General features: G+C 44.2%; 1 protein-coding gene across 4 annotated transcripts in view; it reads right to left on the bottom strand.

The window, feature by feature from the left end:
* Positions 1–227: 227 nt before the first annotated feature.
* LOC118215708 (DENN domain-containing protein 5A-like) overlaps positions 228–24,519 on the bottom strand; it is a 36,159-nt gene continuing 11,867 nt past the window's right edge. For 2 of the 4 annotated variants that reach the window (XM_035396668.1, XM_035396670.1), the window contains 21 exons: positions 24,363–24,472; positions 23,409–24,075; positions 19,669–19,856; positions 17,204–17,512; positions 15,635–15,850; positions 15,132–15,366; positions 13,069–13,219; positions 12,325–12,418; positions 11,777–11,908; positions 11,231–11,383; positions 10,518–10,605; positions 10,243–10,327; positions 7,628–7,756; positions 6,640–6,761; positions 5,525–5,670; positions 4,810–4,928; positions 3,956–4,137; positions 3,679–3,761; positions 3,387–3,510; positions 2,895–3,072; positions 228–2,195 (listed from right to left, as the gene is read on the bottom strand). In XM_035396668.1, coding sequence (XP_035252559.1) covers positions 2,012–2,195; positions 2,895–3,072; positions 3,387–3,510; positions 3,679–3,761; positions 3,956–4,137; positions 4,810–4,928; positions 5,525–5,670; positions 6,640–6,761; positions 7,628–7,756; positions 10,243–10,327; positions 10,518–10,605; positions 11,231–11,383; positions 11,777–11,908; positions 12,325–12,418; positions 13,069–13,219; positions 15,132–15,366; positions 15,635–15,850; positions 17,204–17,512; positions 19,669–19,856; positions 23,409–24,075; positions 24,363–24,472 — 3,695 coding nt within the window. In that variant the 3' untranslated portion in view covers positions 228–2,011. The remainder of the gene's footprint in view (positions 2,196–2,894; positions 3,073–3,386; positions 3,511–3,678; positions 3,762–3,955; positions 4,138–4,809; positions 4,929–5,524; positions 5,671–6,639; positions 6,762–7,627; positions 7,757–10,242; positions 10,328–10,517; positions 10,606–11,230; positions 11,384–11,776; positions 11,909–12,324; positions 12,419–13,068; positions 13,220–15,131; positions 15,367–15,634; positions 15,851–17,203; positions 17,513–19,668; positions 19,857–23,408; positions 24,076–24,362; positions 24,473–24,519) is intronic. The other 2 variants (XM_035396669.1, XM_035396671.1) reach the window with 1 other exon arrangement.

Below are 24,519 nucleotides of genomic sequence, written 5' to 3'. Positions count from 1 at the left end.
AAGACGGCCATTGCAGCCCATGAAACATAACATTACAAGGTGCTTTGGAGATACTTGAAGTGTATGTTCGTCGTCTACCTGGCATTATGAAGTCGGCAGATAGTCAGAAAGTTATCTTAATTTCTAAAATATTCTCCATTGCGCATAAAAAAACTAGAATAAAAACTTTTTTGAATAGCCTACAAAAGGTATTGCAGGTCACTAAAAAACGGGAAAAAATTGAAATCTTTTAGTTAGAAAATGTATACCGTTTATTAATGAGAAGAGCTCAAATACAAGAATAACTACACAAAACTGCCCATTAGGTTACAGAGCTACAATTCTTACACAGAATGTGTTCAAGAGCAGTTAACCAGATGTAAATCACACCTAATAAACTTTCCCAGACAACATGTTATCGATGTTAATTACAATCTACCTACGAAAGCAAATCCTCTTTTTGGTTGTAAAAATATACAGTACACTTTTGCATACAGAGATGTTTCATTCAATACATTTTATACACTATACACGATTACTCATGTTACACTAACATACATGACACAGGTCTGTCAAGAAATATAGGCCAACTAAACAAAACTTCATTTTAAAAAAGCTCCCAAGAATCTCATGGCATTCATATTTACGCAAGTGAAGCCCCATCCAATTACTGAAGGATGAAAGGTTCACATGCACATTGGCATTTTGTTAAACAGTAATGTTACCACACTGTAATGTGCTGTTCCTGAAACAGTAACTATTTTCACTATTTTGCTCTAAATTCATTGGTTTACCTTTACTTTCATGCAGTAAGTATTGCATAGCAAAACAGCAGCAATGGAATTTGGGTTGACTGGGAAAAGTGAAAAGTAATACAAAATGTTTAGTTTTGTATGTGAACCGGGCGGTCCTTCTGCTGATTTAAAACAGTGGCCAGGAACTTGGTCTTCCTTTTATGTTCTGACACTTCACAAATTTGTAATGTAGTCCTGATAAATAAATAAAAAGTATCCAAGGAACAGGGTATCTTTGACCATTGTAACATGGCAACACTGAAGTCTAGCTGAGACCACGCTTGCATATATTACCTATAGTCTCCTTCATGGAATGTCATTGCAAGGTCAGCAAATCCCAGAGTATAGCAGGGCTGAATGTAAGGGTTTAATTGGTTAGAGGTATTTACATGTACAGGTACGTATGCTGTATGCCAGGAGCTTTGATGCTTGTAACCTGAAAGGGGCAGAGCACGGTCAGCCTGCAGGGCTACACAAAAGCATTCCATTATAAAGTTGGCTGGAACTCTGAAGCATCATTTTATGACAATGGCTTACTACTGCTTCAATTGTGCAACAGGAATTCCTGCTACATTACCTTTACTGATGGCTGAAGGTTGCTATTTTTCAGAGCAAGTAGCATGATATGTTCAAGTTTGGACACTTCTTTTTCAAGCCTATCTGCATAAAACATTGCTATTGGAAGATATATAAAACTATTTGAAATGTTTGTTTCTTTCCTTTTAAAAAAATTAAAAAAACCATTCTTTCCTGTCAATAATACTTATAAAGCATACTTCTACATCATTTGCTTACAGCTCTGCAGTATGACTGGTAGCCTTAACGCTTTAACAACAGAGCAATCAACTCAATAGACATATTGAAATAATACTGATTCATTCTGAAAATATATTATCTTTCTTGTCCTTGCTTTCTTCTTAAATATAGCTATTACTAGAAATTTACAACAACAGAAATCTTGGCTTTCATTAATACAGTATAGCACAGATGGGGTGTTTTCACAAAAAATAAAAATGAAGAATAATAATAGAAAACGTGTTTTAAAAGTCCAACCGCATGTCGTTGAGGATAAAAATAATGACACATTAGGTTCATTGCACTTAATTGATGGCAAATGTATCAGTAGATTTAAAATAAGCCATTTTTCCTTTGCTCAAATCAATGTGTCCATAAAAATGGTTGTTCTGTGAAAGTCTCTGTAATTCTTGCTGGTCCAGGCTCAACAGGTGCATTGCAAGCTAAATACTTATGCCTTTGACCAGTGATGCCTCCAGAGTGATGTTGAACTCCTGTAAAGTCTGCAGCACCCTGATTAGAGAGTTCACCAGGGTGTGGTCCTTTACGAAGGCCGAGTCTTCATACATCTGTCCTGTGATTGGACAGTCTGCCAGTAAGGCTATCCAGTGATGCAGCAGATGATCCCTGGGATGGAAGAGAAGATTGAAAGTTAACAGCACTGTTAAAATTAACAACCAGTCACTATCGTTATGATATGACACACCAAATTATAGCCTGACACATAAAAATACAGACTAGCCAGTACAATGCTAAATACTTTTGATTTTACGCATCAAATCACAGTAATAGTGTGCGGTTTGTATTTTTGTTCACTGTGGTGATTATTTTATCCATCAAGTTTTATAACATAATTCTGTCTTGTGATAGAAAAAACACTGGACCAATTTCTAGCAGGTGTTGGTGTCCTACACAAGCTGGCAAAGAGACAGATATGTTAGCCTTTATGACTCACTAACATGGGCACAGAGGAAGGAGTCACCCCTTTATTATTAAAGCCTGATAAATGACAAGCCTGAGCTTGAAATCACAGAGCTGTCCCATAACGCTGCCCCACAGTCCTGTCACATGATGAAAACTCTATTCTGAGAGCCAAATAGCTCACAAGTTTCCACACAACAAAATCTGTTCATACAGAGACAGTTCTCAAAAATGTAATCTAAAGGAAATTGACTGGACTATATCAAATTACCTGGTTCACGTGTCAAAATTTTTGAATAAAAAGCAACTCAACAATAATGAAAAATTTATGGCAAGTGAAAATGTTTGTAGGTTAAACTCAGCAAACCCATGTGTCTGTGTGAGATGTTTGTGTGGTGAGCTTACCTGACTCCCAGACACACCAGCATCTGGAACTTTCCGTCCTTGCCAATGTTCCGGGGGGAGCTGCTGATGGCACGCATGGCGTGGCAGAAGTTCTTCACCCTGGTCTCCCAGTTTTCCTCCTGTGACATCTCCTTCAGCTCCAGGTTCTCAAAGTATGTCTGTGCCTTTTCTGGGGTTGTTGTTCAGCAGAAATTAACATGGATATGAGAAATGCTCTGATATTCCAAACTACAGCCATAGAGGTCCCAACAAACAATTAGTAGAATGAGTTTGACATGTTTGAGGCAGAGATCAGATCAGTCTTCTGGTATAACTGTGCCAAATGTGACCGCTCAATAATGAGAAAAATACATATATCTAGTATAGCAATAAAGGCAACATTACCAGATAAACTACCAGCAAAAATCAGAGGGAAACTCTTTCTACTTAATCACATTCAGTCAATGAGGACAGTCAAATGAAACTAGCACTTGCTGTTATGAGAGCTCGTACCGAGGAAGTCCCAGATGAAGACATTCTTGAAGAGACGTGGAGATTTGAACCCATGCTGGAACACCTGCTCCAGTGCCCAGACCAATCCAAACTCTCCACACAGGAGCAGGGTGAGACTGCCCCTCTGAGGGAGAGAGGGAGAAAGAGGGAGGGAGAACAAAAGATGGGTGTGACTGTCATCTTACACTGAGACATTCAAGAGTAGACCTTTGTACTATGTCCCACAGGATACAATGTTAAAGCAATCCCATGAACACTTGCTTGAGTTCAGAGCCTAGTTCCTGGAGCTCACCTCCTTCTCTGGCTTGTGGAAGTGCTTCACAATGCCATTGATGGCTTCTCCTACTCCCTCCTGGATCTGGGCAGTATTTAACTCTGCAGTGGAAGAGAGAAATGTGTAAGACTATAGAAAAGGAGACTATAACCTCAAAACCTCAATCCTTTCTCTAAAGCTGTATCACAAATTGTCTTCATAATCCATCCCCCTCAAACCCTCTTTGCCTTTCTCTAGTTGGTGTAATCCACCCCCCCCCCCCCCCCAAGTTGGTTTAGTCTGTGGAGTTACTTACTTGGCTTACTGCTTGGTGAGATGGTGACCAACCTCCGAATCATTCCAGGGGACTGTTGCATGGGAGGCGTCCGGCACAGACGGTCCTCACTCTCCACACTGGGGATGGTCAACTCCCCCACCAGCACCCGCTCCAGGCTGCCATCGTCCACACCCTTCCCCAGCCAGCGCCCGCACGGGAATCTGCCCAAAGCATTTATGCAGTGTAAAACACTCGAGAGCAAATGCACACGGGTCAAACTGACACAGGGTTAAAATCACATGGGAACAAACAAGCAGGGAAACCTGCAAAGAACACCCAGAGCCTGTACCAAGAGCCCTCACCCTGATAAATGTCACATGCAGAGAGAGGCCACTGAAGCTCTGAGAGGCTCACTCCCAAACACACAGACTGATATAGGATGGCAGCTTCACAAGTCTATTTTATATTAATCACATTTACTCTATCAGAAAACAGAAAATATATGAAAAAACATTCTATTCATAATCATTCTGTATATATATATATATGAATATGTCATCCTTAGTAGGCACTAAAACAAAGCGGGACTAATACATATCAGTTCAAATCAATTTAGTTCCATTCCGTTACATACAATATGCTTTAATGGCATGAAACATATGGTGTAAATATTGTCAATGCATAACATACAAGCAATAGAGTAAAAAAAACAAATATATTTTTGCCAAACAATATGCAAGAGAATGATAATAATTCAGTTGTACATATCCTAAAAGGAGACTAATTGGCCTGTAACTATGTCCCCTGAACCAGTCATTCTGAATGCGACAAAACTATCTAAATACACCAGAGCAGCCTCCAGATGTCAATCAAGGCTGACAACCTGTACTCACTTGTAGGTGTGTCCAGTGATCTCGTTCCTCACCATGACACACTCCACCAGCCACTTTGCATACAGCCCGGCATTGTCGTGTCCCATCTGCACTGTGGTCAGCTTGCCCAGGTTCTGACACTGTATGAAGGAATGAGGGAGGAAGGGAAGGAGAGAAAGAAAGAAGACCTTTCTGTCAGTCGGAGAGGCAGATACGTTGGTATATATACTGGTGTCTAAAGAGTTAAAGTATCATACCCAGGTGTGTCTTGTGCACAACTTGAGTGGCCTTGGCTGTCTGCCCCTTTTCAGCCTGTGCTGTTACCTTCCCTAACTTCATTTGCTGCTATTTTCATTATATACATTATCCATAACAACTATAATTAGTATCTGAAAATGCAACGTCACATTAGTTCTGATTGGCTCCAAATTGAATTTCCTCACACAAATCAAAAGACAAGAGTATAATTTCAAGACGGATCTTATGCATGAAGCCATACCAGAACACACAATGGTTCTCATAGCACTGTTAGGACATTGCAGCAATATGACAGTATTTGAGAGTGTAGTCCCACTCAGTACCACTGTGGGCCCCACCCCCTCTCACTGCAGGCCCCATCCCCCTCTCACTGCAGGTCCCATCCCCATCCAATGCAGGCCCCATCCCCATCTACTGCAGGCCCCATCCCCATTCACTGCAGGCCCCACCTGACACTAAAACTAAAGGCCCTGCCCACCTCAAAGGTGATCTCCAGACTGTTCTTGGGGACTTGGAGCACCCCAGTTTCAGACAGCTCCCCAGAAACGCAAAGCCAAGGGTTGGCGGTGAACATGGACCCTCCCAGTTTCTTACTGGGAATGACGATGACATGGTATGGGATCACTGGGGAGGGGAAAACCTGTCAGTACAGCACTGCAAAACTGTGGATACAATCTCAAACAGGATTCAAAATACAGCATAGAATCAAACCATGAGCTATACAAATGTTATTAGTTATGAACTAGATTCTCTATAAAATTCTGATATACTATACATCAAAGAACATAGTGGCTATAAATTCATCTCAACCCAGAGTTCACACCACACTTGGCAACAGCCAGTCAGGCCAACATGAATCAGGGTATTTCACAATGCTCTCGTGAGCAGCTCTTTAGAGGAGCACTGCGGACATATCTGCAGTTCATTATTGAGGGTATAACGGCATTTAAAGGGTCAAATACAGCAAGAGGGGTTCTGTAAACCGCCTTCTGCAATGACTGATAAATAGTTGCTGTGCTTTTTCCTTCCTAATTGTTGGGTCATAACGCTACTGTTTTATAATTTGTTTAACTTTGTTTTATTATGTTTTACTTTTACTGTGCTTAGTTCTTTGTTTTATTCTATGTGTTTTAGTATTGCCTTTTATTCTTCTATATTGCTATTTTATTTGCTGTTCATTCTTCCCTTTTGTGCTGCTTTTATTGTACCCTGTTATAATTTTAAACCTTATTTTTATCTGCTTTGGAAAGCACTCTGTGCTCCATGCCTGAAAGGTGCTATATAATTATTATTTTTTAATTAGGAGTTGCCACTGTGGGTTTATGTCTAAGCCAGCAGAAGCCTTCAAATAAAGGGCAACAACTCAAAGCTGGCATTGGCAAAGCATGGTCTTGGTTGGGATTGGAATTTGGGAATGGCTTAAGTAAAGAATTTAGTTGTGAGTGTAGTCTAAGGAGTGTAGTTGTGAGTGTAGTCTAAGGAGTGTAGTTGTGAGTGTAGTCTAAGCCTGGAGTAGATTTGTGACTCTGGTGTAAGTTAGGAATTTAGCTGTGAGTGCAATTTGAGTTAGTAGCACAGGAGCGCTGTACTCACTGATAGTAGTGAAGACATTGGTGAAGCAGAAGTAGTCCACAGCATTGAAGGACAGAAGGTGGTAGAGAAACTGCTCAATCTCATCATCACAACGCAGAAAGGCATAGCGCTTGTACAGTTTCCTTCAAAAGCACAACACACAACAGGAAGTCAACAGGCACGCTTATTTCAATGGGTCTCCCAATGCCTCATCTAAAACAGAAGAGATCTAAAGATTCCTGTACGCTTTAAAAAAATTATACCTTCTTTTGATCTTTCCACAGGGAGACAAGACTGTAAATATTCTCCCGATAGCTGTGATAGCATAATAAAAAGATAATTGCTGGTATTTTTCTTTGCCCTACAGCACCAGAGACTGCCAGAGACAGAATGAAAAGGTACAGATATCATGTGTGGGAGTGGGCAGACAATGTGCGATTTTTCAAAGGGGAAATACCAGGGGTGTGACCCAGTTCACCACAGCTATCCCGTAAATAATTAAAAGCCCTCATTCAACTTTAATGGCAGACTGAAAAGTGTTGATATTTCAAAAGAGCTCATATATTAATTAAATGAATTCTTAAAATGTTTCTCTGCATTAATGTGTACCTGAGGGATTGGGGACATTAATTTAGCACTGAGGTGGAACTCCCAGCCTTCACTACCATGTCCATATCATCACCAGGAAAGAATGACCCATGTAGTCTTCAGAATTATTACTATACAGGTTTCAATTCAGCCAAACAAAGTTCACACATGTAGACCGCTGGCTCCATATAGGCATTTGATCTATGGCCCCAGTCAAAGCCTTACCCTAAAACCAATATAACACAGACAGTGATTCACTCTGTAAACAAAGCCTCACACCTAGTGCTCATATTCGGTGGCCCATCCTGCAGCATTTAGGGTTAGCACACAGGACTCCTGTGTGCTAACATACTGCAGGACCGGGCTCTGAGACGCTTGCACAGGCAACCGCTCGGTTAGGAGACACACAGGGGATGCTCACTTGGTCAGCTCATGGTCAGACAAAAGCTGTTTGATGTGTTTGGACAGCAGCTTCTTCTCCATGGAGAGCCGTACCCATGCCCTGGCCCTGCCCACATCGGTCTTGATCTCGCCCATGTTCTGGATGTGCCTGCAGGGCAGGGAGGAAGGGAGGGAGGAACAGCAATCAGAAGGGGGTGACCGAGGATCCTGCCTGTCTCCCCCACAAGGCACCTAGACTTGAATCTGGGTCAGGCCTGGTGAGGGTTCTCCCGTCACCACGGCGACTGGAGAACCTTAGTTAAGATTGAGTGAGAGTGAGAGTGACAGGTCTCTGTCTGGAGCTACTCTTTAAACTTTAAACACAAAGCCCAAGTGTGAGTGAGCCTACAAGGGCAGGGGAGAGAAACAGCACAGCTCAGAGCAGAGCAGCCTCCTGCCACCCCTCACAGCCACTATCATGCCCCACGTGTCCAGACGCATCCCTTACACTCCGCCTGTGCCAGCTAGCGCTGTCTGCTCTCTAAGTGCCCCCAGCCCTTCCCCCTCCTCACGCTCAAATTAGTCCATTTCCCTCCTACACTCCACAAAGCAGGGCTGTGCTTTCAGCCAGACGTGAGCCCTGGTTTGTTCTACCACACTGCAGCTTACCCACAAAGCAGGCAGGAGGAGATGCACTGGTGAGGGTGGGCACCAGAGGAGAGCCAAAAATAGACTATTGATTACTTCCCATGATGTAAGAGGGGGCGGGGAATGGCATTGTCAGTTTCCTCTGAAGTGGCAGTGGTTGCTGATGTACAGCAAAGCTTTCTGGCGTAAAATGGCTGCCATGCATCAGACAGGTGGAGGGGGAAGATCAATGGTGATGGAGGTAAGTCAACACCCCCCTCCGCCATTGCACTGCGCTTCGAGATTCATGAAAGGCTCCATACAAATGTAATTCAATATTGCCATTAAAGGTAGCATCAGTTAAGCTACATACAAAATTCCCTTATCTGCGGGTTGTAGGTTGGTTGCTCGTTGGTTGGTTGGTTGGTTGGTTGGTTGGTTGAACTGAGAGTAGTACAGGTAGTAAACAGGTTTGCAGTGGGCATGATATGCTAATGTATGTGTGCATACATACATGCTTGTGTGAGTTTGTGTGTGTGTGTGTGTAGATGCATATTTGCGTGTATGTGTATGCCTGTACATATACTTGTGTTTGTGCATGTGATTTGGAATGTTTGTGCACATTTATGTGCTTGCACGTTAGTCTGTGTATCTGTGTCTGGGTGTGTGTGTGTGTGTGTGTGTGTGTGTGTGTGTGTATATGTATGTGCGTGCGTGCGTGCATGCGTGTGTATATAATACATGTATGCGTATTTGTGCTTGCATGCATGCGTGTGGGCGTGGGCGTGTGCGTGTGACCAGTGAACTGAAACAGACTTTAGTCTCTCTTACAGTGGGCTGCAGGGGGTCTGGTAAGTAGGCTGGAAGTAACACACAGTCTCACAGCAGGGGGTGCCTCCTTCACGCTACACATGAGAATGACCTTTTGCCTGACTCAACACTGTCTACACGCACGGCTGCCTTGTCTCTCCCCACACACACCCACACCTAGTGCTTTTCTCTTTGCTGTCATTAGTACACAGCTCTGCCCACAGCTGATTTTCCTCTGGTGGTCACGCAGTCTTTATAGGAACTGCCTTTGTTGTTCTCAACAAAAGGGCCATTTCTTAAAGAAAGCGTAATTATTGAAATAAATGACACTTGGCATTCATCAACTGTCAGATAACAATGAAAAATTCCAGATAGTAGATGTATGCTGGATGTTGATTTGATTATTTACAGTTTTTGTTTGGTGATTTATCAACCATGTCAAGATTCTTGGTGCATGATGATCACTCTGTGACAGGAAAATAAATGAAGAACAATGTTACTTGAGCACGTTCAGAGAACGAGTGACTAAATGAATGAGTGAGCGGGTGAATTCAGACAGTTTTTTGTCCTGAGAGTGTGTCTGTCTCACTTGGCTCTGGAAACAGGACTGTGATTAATAAACGGATAATGATCCATAAGACTCTGAGGTTGCTCACTCTGTAAGACAAGAACTATGAAATTACATCCACTGGTGCAGCCAGCAGTTCTCAGCAGACAAGTTAAATTTACCTTGAACATTTTGACCACAAGGTGGCAGTAAACCATATTACATTACATTACAGGCATTTAGCAGATGCTCTTATCCAGAGCGACTTAAACAACATTTTACATAACATTTACATTGCATCCATTTATACAGCTGGATATATACTGAAGCAAAGTAGGTTAAGTACCTTGCTCAAGGGCAGTGTCCTACCCAAGAATCAAACCTGAGACCTTTCGGTTACAAGACCAGTTCCTTACCCATTACTACACTAAAACCATATAACCCAGGGACAAAACCATATAACTCTGGGACAACTGCAAAAATGCTGTGACCACATAACCACATTAGGGCCCTTCTGAGATTGCAGAGAGTGACTCTGCAGACGCTGGTATGTGCACGTGAGTGTATTTCTGTGTTTGTGTGTGCGCGCGCATGTGTGTGTGTGTGTTTCTGTGTTTGTGTGCACGTGTGCGTGCATGCACACCACTCAAACTGCATGGAGAGCCACTCACCTCATGTCCTGGATCAGGGAAACTTTGAGGGGGGGCATGGCGATGCCGGGATCTGACTTCCTTCTCTCTGAGACCTGGATGAGTCCTGCGGTGCAGAGGGGGGTGGTGGATCTAACATGAGCCTCGCTCTGCATCTGTGCTTCTCGCTGATGTAACCCACATTATGAAACACATGCTGAGGCAGGGATCTCAAACTCCAGCCCCGCAGTACCAGCAGCATTAACTCTGGCCCTGGAGGGCTGCAGTGTCTGCAGATTTTTGTTTGAAAGTCATACCTGGCAGCCCTGAGCCTGCAGGTGTGGCATCCTTCTTCTCTTTGCTCTCCTGATAATGCAGAAGGTGAGACCATAGTGCCGATTTGCCCTAGCAGGAAGAGGAAGCACAGGAAGAGGAGACAGAGTAAGCTATCAGTGGCTGTGAGCTGAAGAGACTGCAGGATGAAGCCTTGCTCTTGACAGAGCTGGAGCAGTTCTGCTCTGGACAACAGAACGCTGATACTCCCGCAGGTGAGCTAACACTTGAAACACAAAATTCTTCACCTGAACTACAGAGCTCTACCTGAACCACAGAACTCTTCATCTAAACTACAGATATCTACCTGAACCACAGAACTCTTCACCTGAACCACAGAGGTCTATCTGAACCACAGAACGGTCTAAGTGATCCGCAATGCAAGATTAGCAGGCCATTATCCGGACTGAAAATGACCAAACCCTTTTTATTCATTCTCCTGCAGATCTACGATGAGAAAAGCTGTGTGATCATCATTTAATAATTTTACCAGCTGAAACCACTCACCTGTCCTAAAGCAGTTACGGAACTGCAGGTCAAACATAATAGGCTCAGATTTTTCACGGTAACATACTGAGAGGAGCGCAGATATATTTATCGAGGAAACTGACTGACTGATCAGTGGTGATAGACATCCTAACTTACCTCTTTTATCCCTTCAGGTGTGTTTACCCATTTCAGCTGCTGATGTTTTTACCTGTTTGACCTGCAGGCCATGGCTCCAGATTCGTTCCAGCAGGTCACAGAGACTGGCGATGAGTGTATTCTCCTCCACGCCTGTGATGCTGATCTCTCCATGACCCAGCTCCACCGCCTCCCGCCCCATCTTCTCCACCAGCATGCGCTTGGTCTGGAACACAGAGAGACAGAGTGATATCAACATCACACAGTGAGGCAGAGTGATATCAACATTATACAGAGAGGCAGAGTGATATCAACATCATACAGAGAGGCAGAGTAATATCAACATCATACAGAGAGGCAGAGTGATATCAACATCACACAGAGAGAGGAAAAGCAATTATCATGCCACCATCTCAATCACAGTATCACAGTATTACTACTACTACTACTACTACTACTACTAATAATAATACCTTGCGTAAAATACCTTGTTCCTACACTCCTTCACAGTACTACTACTACTACTATTACTTACTACTTCTACTACTCTTACTACTACTACTACTACTACTACTACTAATAATAATAATAATAGTAATAATAATTCCTTGTAAAATACCTTGTTTCTACACTCCTTCAGCAGCCCCTCCACAAACTTCCAGTTGGTCTGTGCAATGACGGAGGGGGACAGGTTGGAAAGTTTTGGCTGGCGGATCATGGTGCCCAGAGTCCGAGCCTCCTGGATGTACTTCTGCAACCAGAGAGACACGTCTAAGACAGCTGCACAAACACGGCATTACAAACACACAACACCACACAAAAACAAGTTATAAACACAGGCCTGACACAGACTTAGTGCTAGCACAGGAAAATGAGATCATCCAGTAGGTGAGAAGTCTAAACTGCTACAGGCTACTACCCAGAACAGGTGAGCTTTTCTTTACCTGTTGGACCAGCTGCACCAAACTACAGTTGCCAGGGGGCAAGGCTTGATGATCTTTGTTTTTGCTGTTCCATTCAAAGCACACATTAGACCGGGCTACGAAACTAAGCCCAAATAAGCCCGTAACCGCAATAATTCAAACCAATGCATCCACTGTGTGTGTGTGTGTGTGTGTGCGTTTGTGAGAAGAGGGAGGGATTGTTTCCATCACTATAGGGACTCACCTCTCTTTGGTCATTGTCCAGGTACAGGTGTTCAGCGTGCTGTTTCTGTCTGTCCTTCCGTCTCCACTGTGCTGGAGCGCTACGTTTGGCCCACCTGATACAGGAAATGATACAGCAACGTGAAGCACAGGCTCCGCCCACAAACAGCCTCATTTCCTCTCATACAGACAGTACACCACAGTCTGGATCACTGTCCGTCAAAGTGCTCAGTTACTTCCCCCATAATGAAATGCATTTATTATCCTGTCAAACACAAGCTAACCTGCATGAGTTATTCTGCAGACAAAAGGGCGTTTATTTCCCTGGCTGATGTCATGCATTTCTGCTACATGCCAGATCTGATATTATGGAGGAAACACTGAGGAACCAATCAAAACAAACTGTAGGAGCAGTGAAGGTTGAAGAGTGTTAAATGTTAGTCATATGTTTTTACTAAGGCCCTGTGTGCGGTCCTCTCTGGCCGCTAAATATTTATTAGATGATTACTGTCAGGCACAGAAATGAGGTAAAGCGATCGTTCCTTTTAACAGCGACTTACTGCGCTGCTGCTGCAATCTACTGACCTGGTGCTGCAACTCCCTAAGATGCTGCTTTAACCTACTGAGCTCCTGCTTTTCTGTTTCAGCATTAGAGAAAGAGCATTAGACACAAATGCTTTGCTGAGATGCTGAGCTTCAGCTGTTTTTAGTTTGTCAGAGCAGCAGTTAAGCTTGTTTTCCCAGCATGCTCCGTGCTGAGACTCACTTGTTGCTGGTGGGGCCAGAGGACAGGACGTCGGCCTGTAGCTGAGGGAAGAACCCCGGCTCATAGCGTCCCTGCCCAATCTTCATGTCCAGCAGATGGGGGTGCATAGCCATGTGGTCCATCTTGGACATCCGCATCTCTATGGCCTTTGCTGTGGGGGGACCAAAAATCACTTGTCATCTGGTGTCTCCATAGCAACAAGAACACCATTAACCACCTCCCGGAAAGCCAACAAGCACACACCAGGGATTCCCAATTTTATCAGCCCAGATCAGGTGACCCCGATATAGTCAGAGAAGAGCCAGTGTGGGAGCAGAACTTGAACAAGTGATTCAACTAATCAAGTAACCTTGGTCTTCACTCAAAACTGTAATTAATTTACTTAGGGTCCTGGTTCAAACTATGTATCTGTGGGAGTGGGAGTGCTGATCTGGGGCAGGTTTCCCATGTCCATGCCCTAACCTTATCCATTACGTGCAAAAAAGGACAAACTGATCCTAGATCAGCACACCTAGTCCGACCTGCTGCCCCTACACACTGAAAAGAGCTGTTAGAATATATCAGTACCCACCAGCAGCCCTCATCCTCACCCCTGTGCAGCACCACCCGGTGCTACACCCAGAACACCCCAGCTGTTCCGCCCACCAGCACCAGCACCAGCGCTGTGTGTGTACTGTTCAAATCAGCTAGCGTTGTGTGATGAGTTGCCTACAGTATGCAGGGCATTGGTGAGACTACATGAGGGACTGAAGGCAGGGAATGATAACAGAAATCTAATACTAAAGAGGAAAAATTAATATGAAAATAATATCAGCCCGGCTCCTGCTTCAGAATGAAAAAAAAGTGTAATGCCAAAGAATCCATTTAAATCTACTTAGAGGTTTTATAGATTCCGCAAGCTTGCTTCTAGGACAAGGAAAAAATAAATCAAATAATTCAGCTTATTACTGTATGAATGCAGACCACTGAATTCAGAATTCCATAACAACAAATCAATCCTAAGCCTCAAAAGGCCAACTTAAAATTCATTAAACCTACACAATGGATAAGTGCATGCATAATTGAACAGCCCAGTGCTGCATGATCTATCTGCATAGTTGCAGGTGTATCTAGTCACTCACTGCCTGTCAAATGCTTTGTGGTTAGTCCCTCCCATAATGCACTGCAGGCATGCACCAGTGCACCTGGAGCAGCCAGTAAGGTCAGGTGAGGGACACACACCCTCATATTTGGAAGGAATTTCCCGACTAATGGGATAGAAGCAACCAGATCATCTTTCACAAAACATCTTTTAAGAAGAGCTTCTGGAAGCATAAAACACTTTGTCCACATACAGTGCAATCCTTAAGTATTTGGACACCAACACAATTTTTGTTGTTTAGGTTCTGTACTCCAGCACATTGAATATGAAATGAAACAAAGAATATGAGGCTAAAGTGCAGACTGTCAGCTTTAATATGAGGGTATTTACAACCATATCAGGTGATTCGAGTAGGAATTACAGCCTTTTTTTATTGCACTGTATAATGTAGTACATATTTATTTAAACCAATGCTTGGTTTAATATTTGATTCTGGCTCACAGTTGTGCTATAAATTCATATAATGTATATGTATGACATATACATCAACAATATTTGTATGTTTGAGAGTATGACACTTACTGTATATACTAACGTTACACTTCAAACAATAGAGCTACTTAGCTCAGGAACCACAATGACATATAAAATTTCAAATATACAAACCATATGGCACTCAGCCACTGTTTGCTGGACATTATGTCTCACATTGTGATATGATAAAATACAGTATACCATAAATACACACCAAGTTTGGGGTTAATTCCATTTAAATTAAGTCAATTCAGGAAATTAACTTAAATTCAATTAATAAATTGGTAAATAGCCATAATGTTCTCATTTTAGAGGACTTTTTGATATATACATTTCTGTAACTCAACTGAAATGTTCAGTAACGTTTCTCATACATCACTGAAAAGTGTGGTGGGCGACTGAGCGAGTAACATGCATGAGGCGGGAGTTTGGGTGTGTTGAGGCTCACCGGACTCTTCCATGTTGGTGCATTTCTGGTACATGGAGGTGCGCAGGGTGGGCGTGCGCACATTCAGCATGCGGATCTTATCCACACGCGTGTCAAACACACGCAGGGCGTGCTCTTTATCCTCGTCCTCGTGGCAAAGGATCTTACAGTCAATGAACGAGGCGAACATCTGCGTCTCCAGGAACCGCGACAGAAAGGGGAGGTAGGGCTCTGGCTGGTCTGACAGGAAGGAGGCCTGGAAGGGACAAAAACTCACATCAATAAAAACAAAAGGAGATGAAAAGAAGAAACAATGTTTCTTTAATCTCAGGAGATATGCCATAGAGCTGATTCAACCAAGAACCTGGTACAGAACCAAACTTCCCAACATTCTCAAACTAAGCTCAACATCTACTAAGAGTCCAGTCCTCAAGCTAACTTCAACATCTCCTCAGAGTTCATTCCTCAAACAGACCACATCTACTCAGAGTCCAATTGTCTGACTGACCACAACCCCCCCTCACCTTGTCAAAGTTCTGCATCTGCTCTCGGTTGGTGAACCAGGACTCCTTATCCTGGTTGGGCTGGATGACAAACACCTCATAATCAGCAAACATCTGTGTGAAGCGGTTAGCGAAGACCTCTCGCACATGAATGTTCAACTGGTGCATTTTTAGCTGCTCCTTGTCACACAGAACCTTCAGGTCCTTATTGCTGCCAGTCTTTTCCTTAACATCTACCTGAGGGAGAAAAACAGAGAGAGTCAGACAGAGAAATGGAAAGGGAGAGGCAAAAACAGAGAGAGAAAGAGAGAGAGAGAGAGAGAGAGAAAGCATAGAGGCAGAAGAGGGTGAGAGAAAAAAAAGCATAGACAGACAGTGTGAGAAAGAGAGAGAGAGAGTCAGAGACAAAAAGTGTTAACTTTTTCAGCACATATTTAACCAGCAGTAGCTGTGCTCACAGTCCTCTGTGGAACTGCATCCTCCCATTAGTGTGACAAGTCATTAACCCTCTATAGCCGCGTTGTAGGCTATGTAGGCTACTTCGGTGGTAGTATGGGGTTACAGAAGAAATCATAGGACAGATGGACGGACGACAACGTAGCTTTTTCATACGTCAGTGGGCTAATTTGCCTAATCTTCGCGGGACTTTAGACCGCGGTGGAAACGCAGACAACCATGGGCTGAAGGAACCTTTTAGTTCCTTGAAAAGTAGTTCCTGGGACTAAAAGTTCCGGGTAATTTTGGTGGAAACGCGGCTTATGTTAACCCTCTTTTCAACCTTTAGCATTGAACACATAATGTTGGCTAGCTGAGCAAAGACACACTCATATTATAGTCTTTTGGGTAAAATGAAGGTATCAATCACTTTGCTGCGCGAGAATTTACTGACATTCATTTGTAGCAAAGACAGTGTAGCTCATTGTCTAATGTTGCTTGTATAACTCATGTTTGAACTGCAGGATGTTTACAGAATGTATCTATTTTAAAGGCGGAGTTAGGATTCAAACCAGAAACATCCAGGTCTCGGCTCTCTGCCCACTACCCACTCTATGGTCATTCTCCAGTTTAAACCATTGTTCTACACCTTAGAATTAAAGTGAGGGTATCCTTGAGATGATCTCCATCCCCACACTATGGGGAAGAGAATGTTTCGTTTAATCTATTTTGTGTCTCCAACATGAAGGGTACTGTTTGAAAACATACATAATAGCCTTTTATACTACTCACTAATATCATGCCCATACATACAGTAATATACTGTATGTTGGAATAAAACAAACAATACTCTTATTTAAAAAATAACTTTTACTGTACACTTAACTAGTCTCCATATGTCAATATGAAAATGATCATATTAACATGTTATTATATACCCGTATTTCATGAACTATTAAATAGAAAAGTCAGCAAATATATTCCAAAATATATGCAAACAACTGCACAGATAACTACTGCATCTGTTGTCTTTTGAAGTATATCCAATATGTCATGTATAGTCATTCATATAGCCTCCCCATGGCACACATACCCAGGTAAGATAATCCCCCAGCACACAGTACAGTGTGCTCCCAGCAGAGCCGCTGCTCTCACCCTCTCCATGCTGACTCCTGTCCTCTTCACCAGGGCCTGAAGCCGCGCCATCGTCTCGTTCTCCTTCAGCAGGTAGGAGCTGAGGGGCGAGCCCGCCAGGTTACCATTGCACTTGTCCACGTCATTGTTCCGGACGCTTCTGTGCTTGGCCACGCCCTCATGGTAGCATCCCCTGCCCTCTGGGAGGGACCCAAACTCCAGCAGCACTTCAGAGAGCTCCTGGATGAACTCCAGCTTGTTGGGGAACTGTGGTAAGTCCTCTGGCAGCTCAATGGAGTGGTTATCAATGTCCACAAAGCACAAATTGGCCTGGAAAGAAGGTAGTCACCTGTTAACTAACACTACTGACACCATCCAATCAGTGCATACAACTGCATAGCAGCAAAAAACAATTTCCTTTTTTCCATTGAAAAATATAAATATGTACAAATTTTATTGTATACAAAAATGAAATTGGTGTACTGCACATGGCTCTGGATAAGAGCAACTGTTCAATTCCATGTAAATGTAAAGTAAATTTACTAATATAGCACTGAGATTTAGTCATATGTGGGTTTGACTTTATTATTGTCATTATGGGTTAACCATGAGCGGTTTGACCATATGTAGAGGAGAACTGAATGAAATTCAATATGTGACCAAAAAAAAGAAAAAGAAAAAGATGTACAAGTTTTAATCAGGACACTGACAAGATATCACTCACTACTGTCTCAGCGAGCAGTACTGTATTTCTGACACTAGGTGGCCACACACAACAAAAATATGGATTCCTCTCAAGTAGTCTACAGTGATTCCAAAACACCACTTCCTCTTGCCTAAGGGAAGAATTCAAACAGTCTGTTATGATCTGTCGGAGTAGTGCAGCCCAAACCAAGTTCTAATGCAGTTCAGTGGTCAAATGAAGCTTTAGATTAAAAAGTCTGCAAAGATCACCATCACCAGCAGCTATACAAAATTATATATTTTTACAACTGCTAATGCTATGTAAAAACGACAATATAAGTGGAGGATAGATTGATTTTCTTGTCAGAACCAGTGTCCCGCACATGTTAAAAGGCTTAAAGAAAAAGAAGAGAGGATAGGCTTTCCTGTGACGTCCTCTTATAATGACTAACCACTGTTCCAAAACAGGATTTTTATCAAATGTGATCTACAGGTGCAAAAAAACAGCATTAAAATCAAAAATAGACTGAATTACACTGGGATGTTGACATGAAATGTCATTAGCCAGTTTATCATTTATTAATTTATAGCCCTTTTAGTGGTCATGATGAGGCACACTGGAGTAGATCCAAATGTGTAAAAGCAAAATTGGCAGCAGAGAGTAGCCTGTATCCACAGTATGATAAATACTGAAGAAGCCCACAGCTTTCAGCCTGATTGGCTGTGCAGAGAGTAAGGAGTTTAATGTGGGTCCTGGAGTACAGGGTAGAATAAAGCCCTCAAACACAAAGAGACCCTCAAACACAGAGAGAGGCACTCAAACATATAGAGGGGTCCTCAAACACAGAGAGATTCTCAAACACAGAGAGAGACCCTCAAACACAGTGACGCCCTCAAACACAGAGAGAGACCCTCAAACAGAGACAGAGGTCCTCAAACACAGAGAAGGCTTCAAACACAGAAAGGCCTTCAATCACAGAGAGAGGCCTTCAAACACAGACGAAGGCCTGAAGGCCACATCACAGTCATCACCATATTTCATAGAGATGAGAAAGCAGGGGATTACATTTACGGGACACATTTTATATATTGCTGTAATCAAAGATTAATCTCAAAGGAGAAACCAAACCAAGATAGAAACAAAGGGCATGCAGTCTGGGCTGGAACTCTTCTCATATGAATCTTGAAATTTTCTGTTCAACAATTTATTGTGCTGTAGCAAAAAAATAAGCACACACGCACACAGAAAAAACGAGACAGGAAATGGATAAGATTAGCCTGGGGTCTTTAAAGGCAGAAATCTCATTAAAAATGAACTGCCATCTCTTCTACTAGGCTCTACTTATAAAAGGCCAAAAACATTCAGCCATGGGGTAAGGGTGGAGTGAATGAAAGAGAGGGAGAAAAACAGAAACAGAAAAAGAAAGGAAACTGACAGCACTCAGACAACAGTGGGCATAATTATAAAACAGGCTGAATGTGGTCCCTGAGTTCAGGCAGGGGTTGGTATTATGTGGTGGTGATAATCCCCTCTATCCCCAGCTCTCTGTGTGCTGCACTCAGCTTGCATGTACACCTCTGAATCACACCATTTACACACCAGTCACATGGAGTTAAACAGGGCGCATGTAAATGAATACATGAGTGCAACAGGAGTAGGTCTGTCCAAAATGCGCAAATCTGTGGGAGAATTACAGGAAAGCAATGGGATGGAGCATTGTGGGAACATTGTGTGAACATTGCAGGAATGTTGTGGGAACACTGGGCACTCAGATGGACAGGGTGGCAGAATGCAGGCGCACCTCCTGGGGAAGCTCCAGGTTGGAGCGGTCTTCCTGGCCATTGGAGTGCAGGCCCATGAGGTACGGAACGGGCGCGTCCAGGAAGTGCAGCAGCGAGGCGGGCAAGATGGGCACATAGACATGCTGCCACTGGAATGGGAACATCAGCGCTGTCACTGTCTCTGCCACCATCATCAGCCTCTGGTAATCTGCAGGAACAAAAGCACAGACCCACTGAGCAACAGCACACTGACAGAGTCAGTCAGGCCCCATCAGCACACACACACACACAGTCACCCAGTCACCTTCAGCACACACACACACACACACAGAGTCAGTCAGGCCCCATCAGCACACACACACACACACACAGCCACCCAGTCACCTTCCGCACACACACACACACAGAGTCAATCAGGCACCATCAGCACACAAACACATACACACACACACACACACACACACACACACACACACAAACACAGCATCAGTCACATTCAGCACACACAGAGTCACTCAATCACCATCAGCACACACACAAAGTCATTCAGTAACCATCAGCACACACACACACAGTCAGTCAGTCACCATCAGCACACACACACACACACACACACACACACACACACTCCCACACTCACTCAGGCAGTCACTTTGTCACTCTTCTGACTGTGTGCTCCACCCACGATTTGGACCTTAGTGTAATGGCATCTCTTATGGCCCATTATCAATGAGCAAATTATCAGCCTGTTGGGCCCCTTATACCTCACACCCTCATACTCTCCAATTCACCACTGCCTTGCATTTAAATGAGAGAGATAAAAACTGAATGAAAAAACATATAAACTGGCGTCAGGGCTGTTCCCCCTCTTTGTCAGGCCACCGGCATATTTTAATATCTCCCTTTGTGCTGAATTATGCTTGACAGCAAAAAGAAAGTGAAACGCAGCCGCATATTTTTACTGCTGGTGCTAGTGTACGGGGTGCGGATGCAGGGCTGATAGCCATGGCCGGAATATTCTAGCAGCGCTCCATAAGTAAACCCTCTCAGCATCCTGCTGTGCAATCAGGCTGGATAAGCAGGGAGTGGCATAGCTGGCAGGCTGAGAGGCCCTCTGCTGAGATCAATGGGGCCCTCAAAGCACAGACCTCCTCTGAGCGCACTCACACATCACATGCTCTCAAACAGGGGGATATCACATGCATAAATGCAGTGTTTGTACAGTGTATAACAAACACTGAGTTATACTTCTTTACGCCTCTGCTGGAAGAAAACACACACACACACACGCAAGCATGCACACACACACATGCGCACACACACATCACAATAGTTGTTAACAGTCTGGGAAGCGTAAACAGTATTTCCACCTAAACAGGACTGCTAGGTGTACACTAAGTAGCTCAGTATAACATTGTTTTCCAGTCTCTTTGGTCTCTCTGGCTGTCTTTCTCTTGCCCCTCAGGCTGTCCCTTTCCTCCTCTCAGCCAGCTTCACTTCCTGAGGAGAGAGGGGCTGGCTGCACTAAGACAGCAATACTAGTCCAGTACTAAATCATGACTGGGAAAAGAACAGGCACTTTCAGTTCATTAACTGAGCACAGAGTCACTTAGTCTCTTTCAGCCTGAGTGGTACGCAACATTGCTAACCAAGAGCCTGCACAGGAGTGCTACTATAAAACCCTCACACCCTTAAATGCTAGTTTGCTAACACAGAGCCCATATAGACAATCAACTGCATAACCTTCAGACTGACACACAGCTTATCCGGCCAGTCCATCATGTATCTGATTATAGGATACAATATAGTTAAGTTTCAATGCAGTCTCAGTGTAAACTCAGTCAACTGCTTATTCTGTTCGGTGACAGGCTCCCTGTCCTCATTCTGCAATATGATAGGCTCCCCAGGCTCAGTGTCCACTGTGATTGACTCTCCAGCCTTGTCTGGGGCATGTCAGGCTCCCCAGAAGGAGCTTCTGGACAGTTTGGGGTCAGCAGAGCCAATTTTAGGGCCTGGCAACAGAAAGTAAGTTCCTCTGTAAGGAACACAGGCATGGTGGAACAGGAAGCCGTGTAGCAATCTGTCTGCAGCAGTAATGCAGCTCAATCCCTCGTGTCAGCGGGGTGTGTGTGCTGCTGAGTATATGGTTTATTTTTACACTCCCTCTCCAGTACAGACCATCCCCGTTTCCCTATTAGAGTCGAGTCACCTTATCTAATGACTCTGTTTCTCTCCAAAGCTCCACAGTCTTAATTCCCCAGAACCCCCAGCACACACTCCGCAGTGATGAGACTTCTGGGGGAGGGGGGTGATGATGTAATATCCAACCAATCATATTCATGCTGCATCACCACTATCCTCCTCTTCAGAGTGTTGCTAAGCAACATCACAGCAGCGCACTGAGAAGCAGCATCCCCCCCAATTTTAGCAAATAATGTACTCTTCCTAGTAATCAAAATGTGAACAAACTGTCTCTGCCTCTTCGACCTCCAACAACATCCCTGGGGTGTGCCCCCCTAAGCTCATCAAAGCCAGATCCCGGTGAATATAAGAATGAGAGGAAAAGGGTTTTGTTCATAACGGTCATCACTGGTGTATAAATAGCATTATCTTATTTTCCAAGAACCTCCCATATCTTCCAGGAGAGTACCACACCAAACCCCCAGCAGCTGCTTCAGACAGACCCTGGCATGAAAATATTTTTATCTGATACGCTTTTAGAAGCTAAACTAATTTGGCCTTAAATTTGCAGGGAAAAGTCAAGCTACTTGCTCTTATCCTTTGGTCTCTGAAGAACATCTCCATGACTGGCAAATTTAGTCAAAGTTGGAATGGGGCAAGTCTTTCTCTCAATTAAAATGTTCATTTTTAAAGAGGTTCCATTCTGAGAGAATGTGCTATAATAATAATAATAATAATAATAATAATCACTTTTATAAAGTGGCATTCGAGACCCAATGTATAATGAACTTGTGTAGGTGGCAAAGGGGTACTCAATTGGCCAGACATTTAGCAGAGAATCCCTGGACACCTGGCTCTTCCAGGACACTCATTAAATCTGTGTCTGCAGTTGCCAGATCTCAGAGCGCAGTGCATTTCATTCCCCAGTCGGCAGGTCATATAATTCCCCTGTCAGTGAGGGATAAATTATCCACACGTGTGCCTGGGTTTCCTCTCAACTGAAAGCAAGTGAAAACAAAGCTGCCTGCTCCAGCGGAGGCCCACAAACAGACAGCCTCTCACAGCTCTTTGTCTGTTTACCTCAGAACAACGCACACACATTTAGCACACCACTGTAAGGTGCTGAATACCACAAACCAGCATCTGCACAGCATATGACAGTGCAAGCATCTCCTGTCACCTCAAAAGCATCTAATTTTCAAGTCCTTTAAATACAAGAAACTCTACATTAGGTTACAACAGCAGGGTCAACCATCAGTAATACTAAATGTAAAAACAGCTGCAGTATTCCTGAACATGCATGCTGTCTGAAGATCAGCCCCTTCCAATCCAAGCCCCAAATATTTTAAGCACAATGTGGTTTCTGGTCCATGATAAGGCACAGTTTATACAAAACATGACAGAAAGCTGTTCAAAATTGCAAAAACTTAAAATATACAAAAATGCAAGCACTTGAAAGAGGCTCAAAATTTTTAAGAACTTTCAAGAACATTCCCAGCAGTCAAAGAGCATTGAGGCAGTGCTGGCTGCTAGGCATGCTGGGACTTCCGCTGGGAGTGCAAGGCATGCTGGGACTTACGCTGGGAGTAAAGCAGGATCTGGATCTCCAACAGGGTGCAGGTGAAGAGCTGCAGCAGGTTCTCCACCCCCAGCAGCTCCAGGACGTCCCCAATGGGGAAGTCAAAGAGCGGCAGCTCAGCGGTGCTCGGCCGCTGGCACACGATCGGCCCGTACACGCCGCTGAACTTGAGCGAGCGGCCCGCCGGCGGCAGCGGCACCTCGTACAGGGTGTTGTAGATGTAGCTCTCCAGCGGCAGGGGCGGCGGCTGAGGGGAGCAGACCGCGCGGTGCAACTGCTCCAGCACCTGGCGGCAGGCCTGCGGGAACGGCAGAGGCGCCAGCAGGCAGATGCACTTGGACACGTACAGCGTGTCGCAGGTGATGTCATAGGAGTTGAAGCGTTGCAGGGAGAAGGCGGGGCTGAGGGTGTTACAGGGGGTGTGGTCCTGAGCGGCTGTGGCCGGGGGCGTGACAGGGGCCTGCAGGATGTCGTACTGCTCGGCGTTGTGCATGTGGTACAGAGTCTGCATGGCGCTGCAGATCTGCTTGCTGGTCACCTCCTCGTAGAAGGTGAGGGCGGAGCCGTAGGTGCGCGAGCCGTCCTCCCGCGTGATGATGAAGGAGTGGAACTGTGGCTCGCGAGAATCCACCTGCGTTCGGAATGACAGACCCTTCGGCATGCAGAGCTAGAGAGAGAAAGAGAGAGAGAGAGGGAGAGAGAGAGACTTCAATGACAGAACTGGGGTAGGGAGAGGTAGGGCCGGCAGAGGGGGAAAAGGGGATAGGGATGGAGGGATGGAGAGTTAAAGGGATGGAAGGGTGGAGGGGTAGGTAGAGAGAGGGCTCTCAGAACTTCCGAGTCTGTCATTCAGGAACGGACTCATGCTAACAGTGCACATCAGCTCACACTTGTACAGTGTACACATTACATCTACAATGCAACATCCTGTCCAAATTCAGCATGCAGTCTCACCATGCCCACAGCATCCTGGTCAAATGGACTCCACTCCACATTCTCTGGGTAGTGCGCCAGAACCTTGGACTTAAACGTTCTCCTCAACGGACTCTGCTCAAAATTCTCACCTGGATCATATGAGAGGGGAGGGGCAGAATAAGAAAGAAAGAGGGAG

This window comes from Anguilla anguilla, chromosome 16, assembly GCF_013347855.1.
Source record: "Anguilla anguilla isolate fAngAng1 chromosome 16, fAngAng1.pri, whole genome shotgun sequence".
Lineage (NCBI taxonomy): Eukaryota > Metazoa > Chordata > Actinopteri > Anguilliformes > Anguillidae > Anguilla > Anguilla anguilla.
The sequence above is the reverse complement of the archived record's forward strand: the minus strand, read 5'-3'. Positions and strand labels throughout refer to the sequence as shown.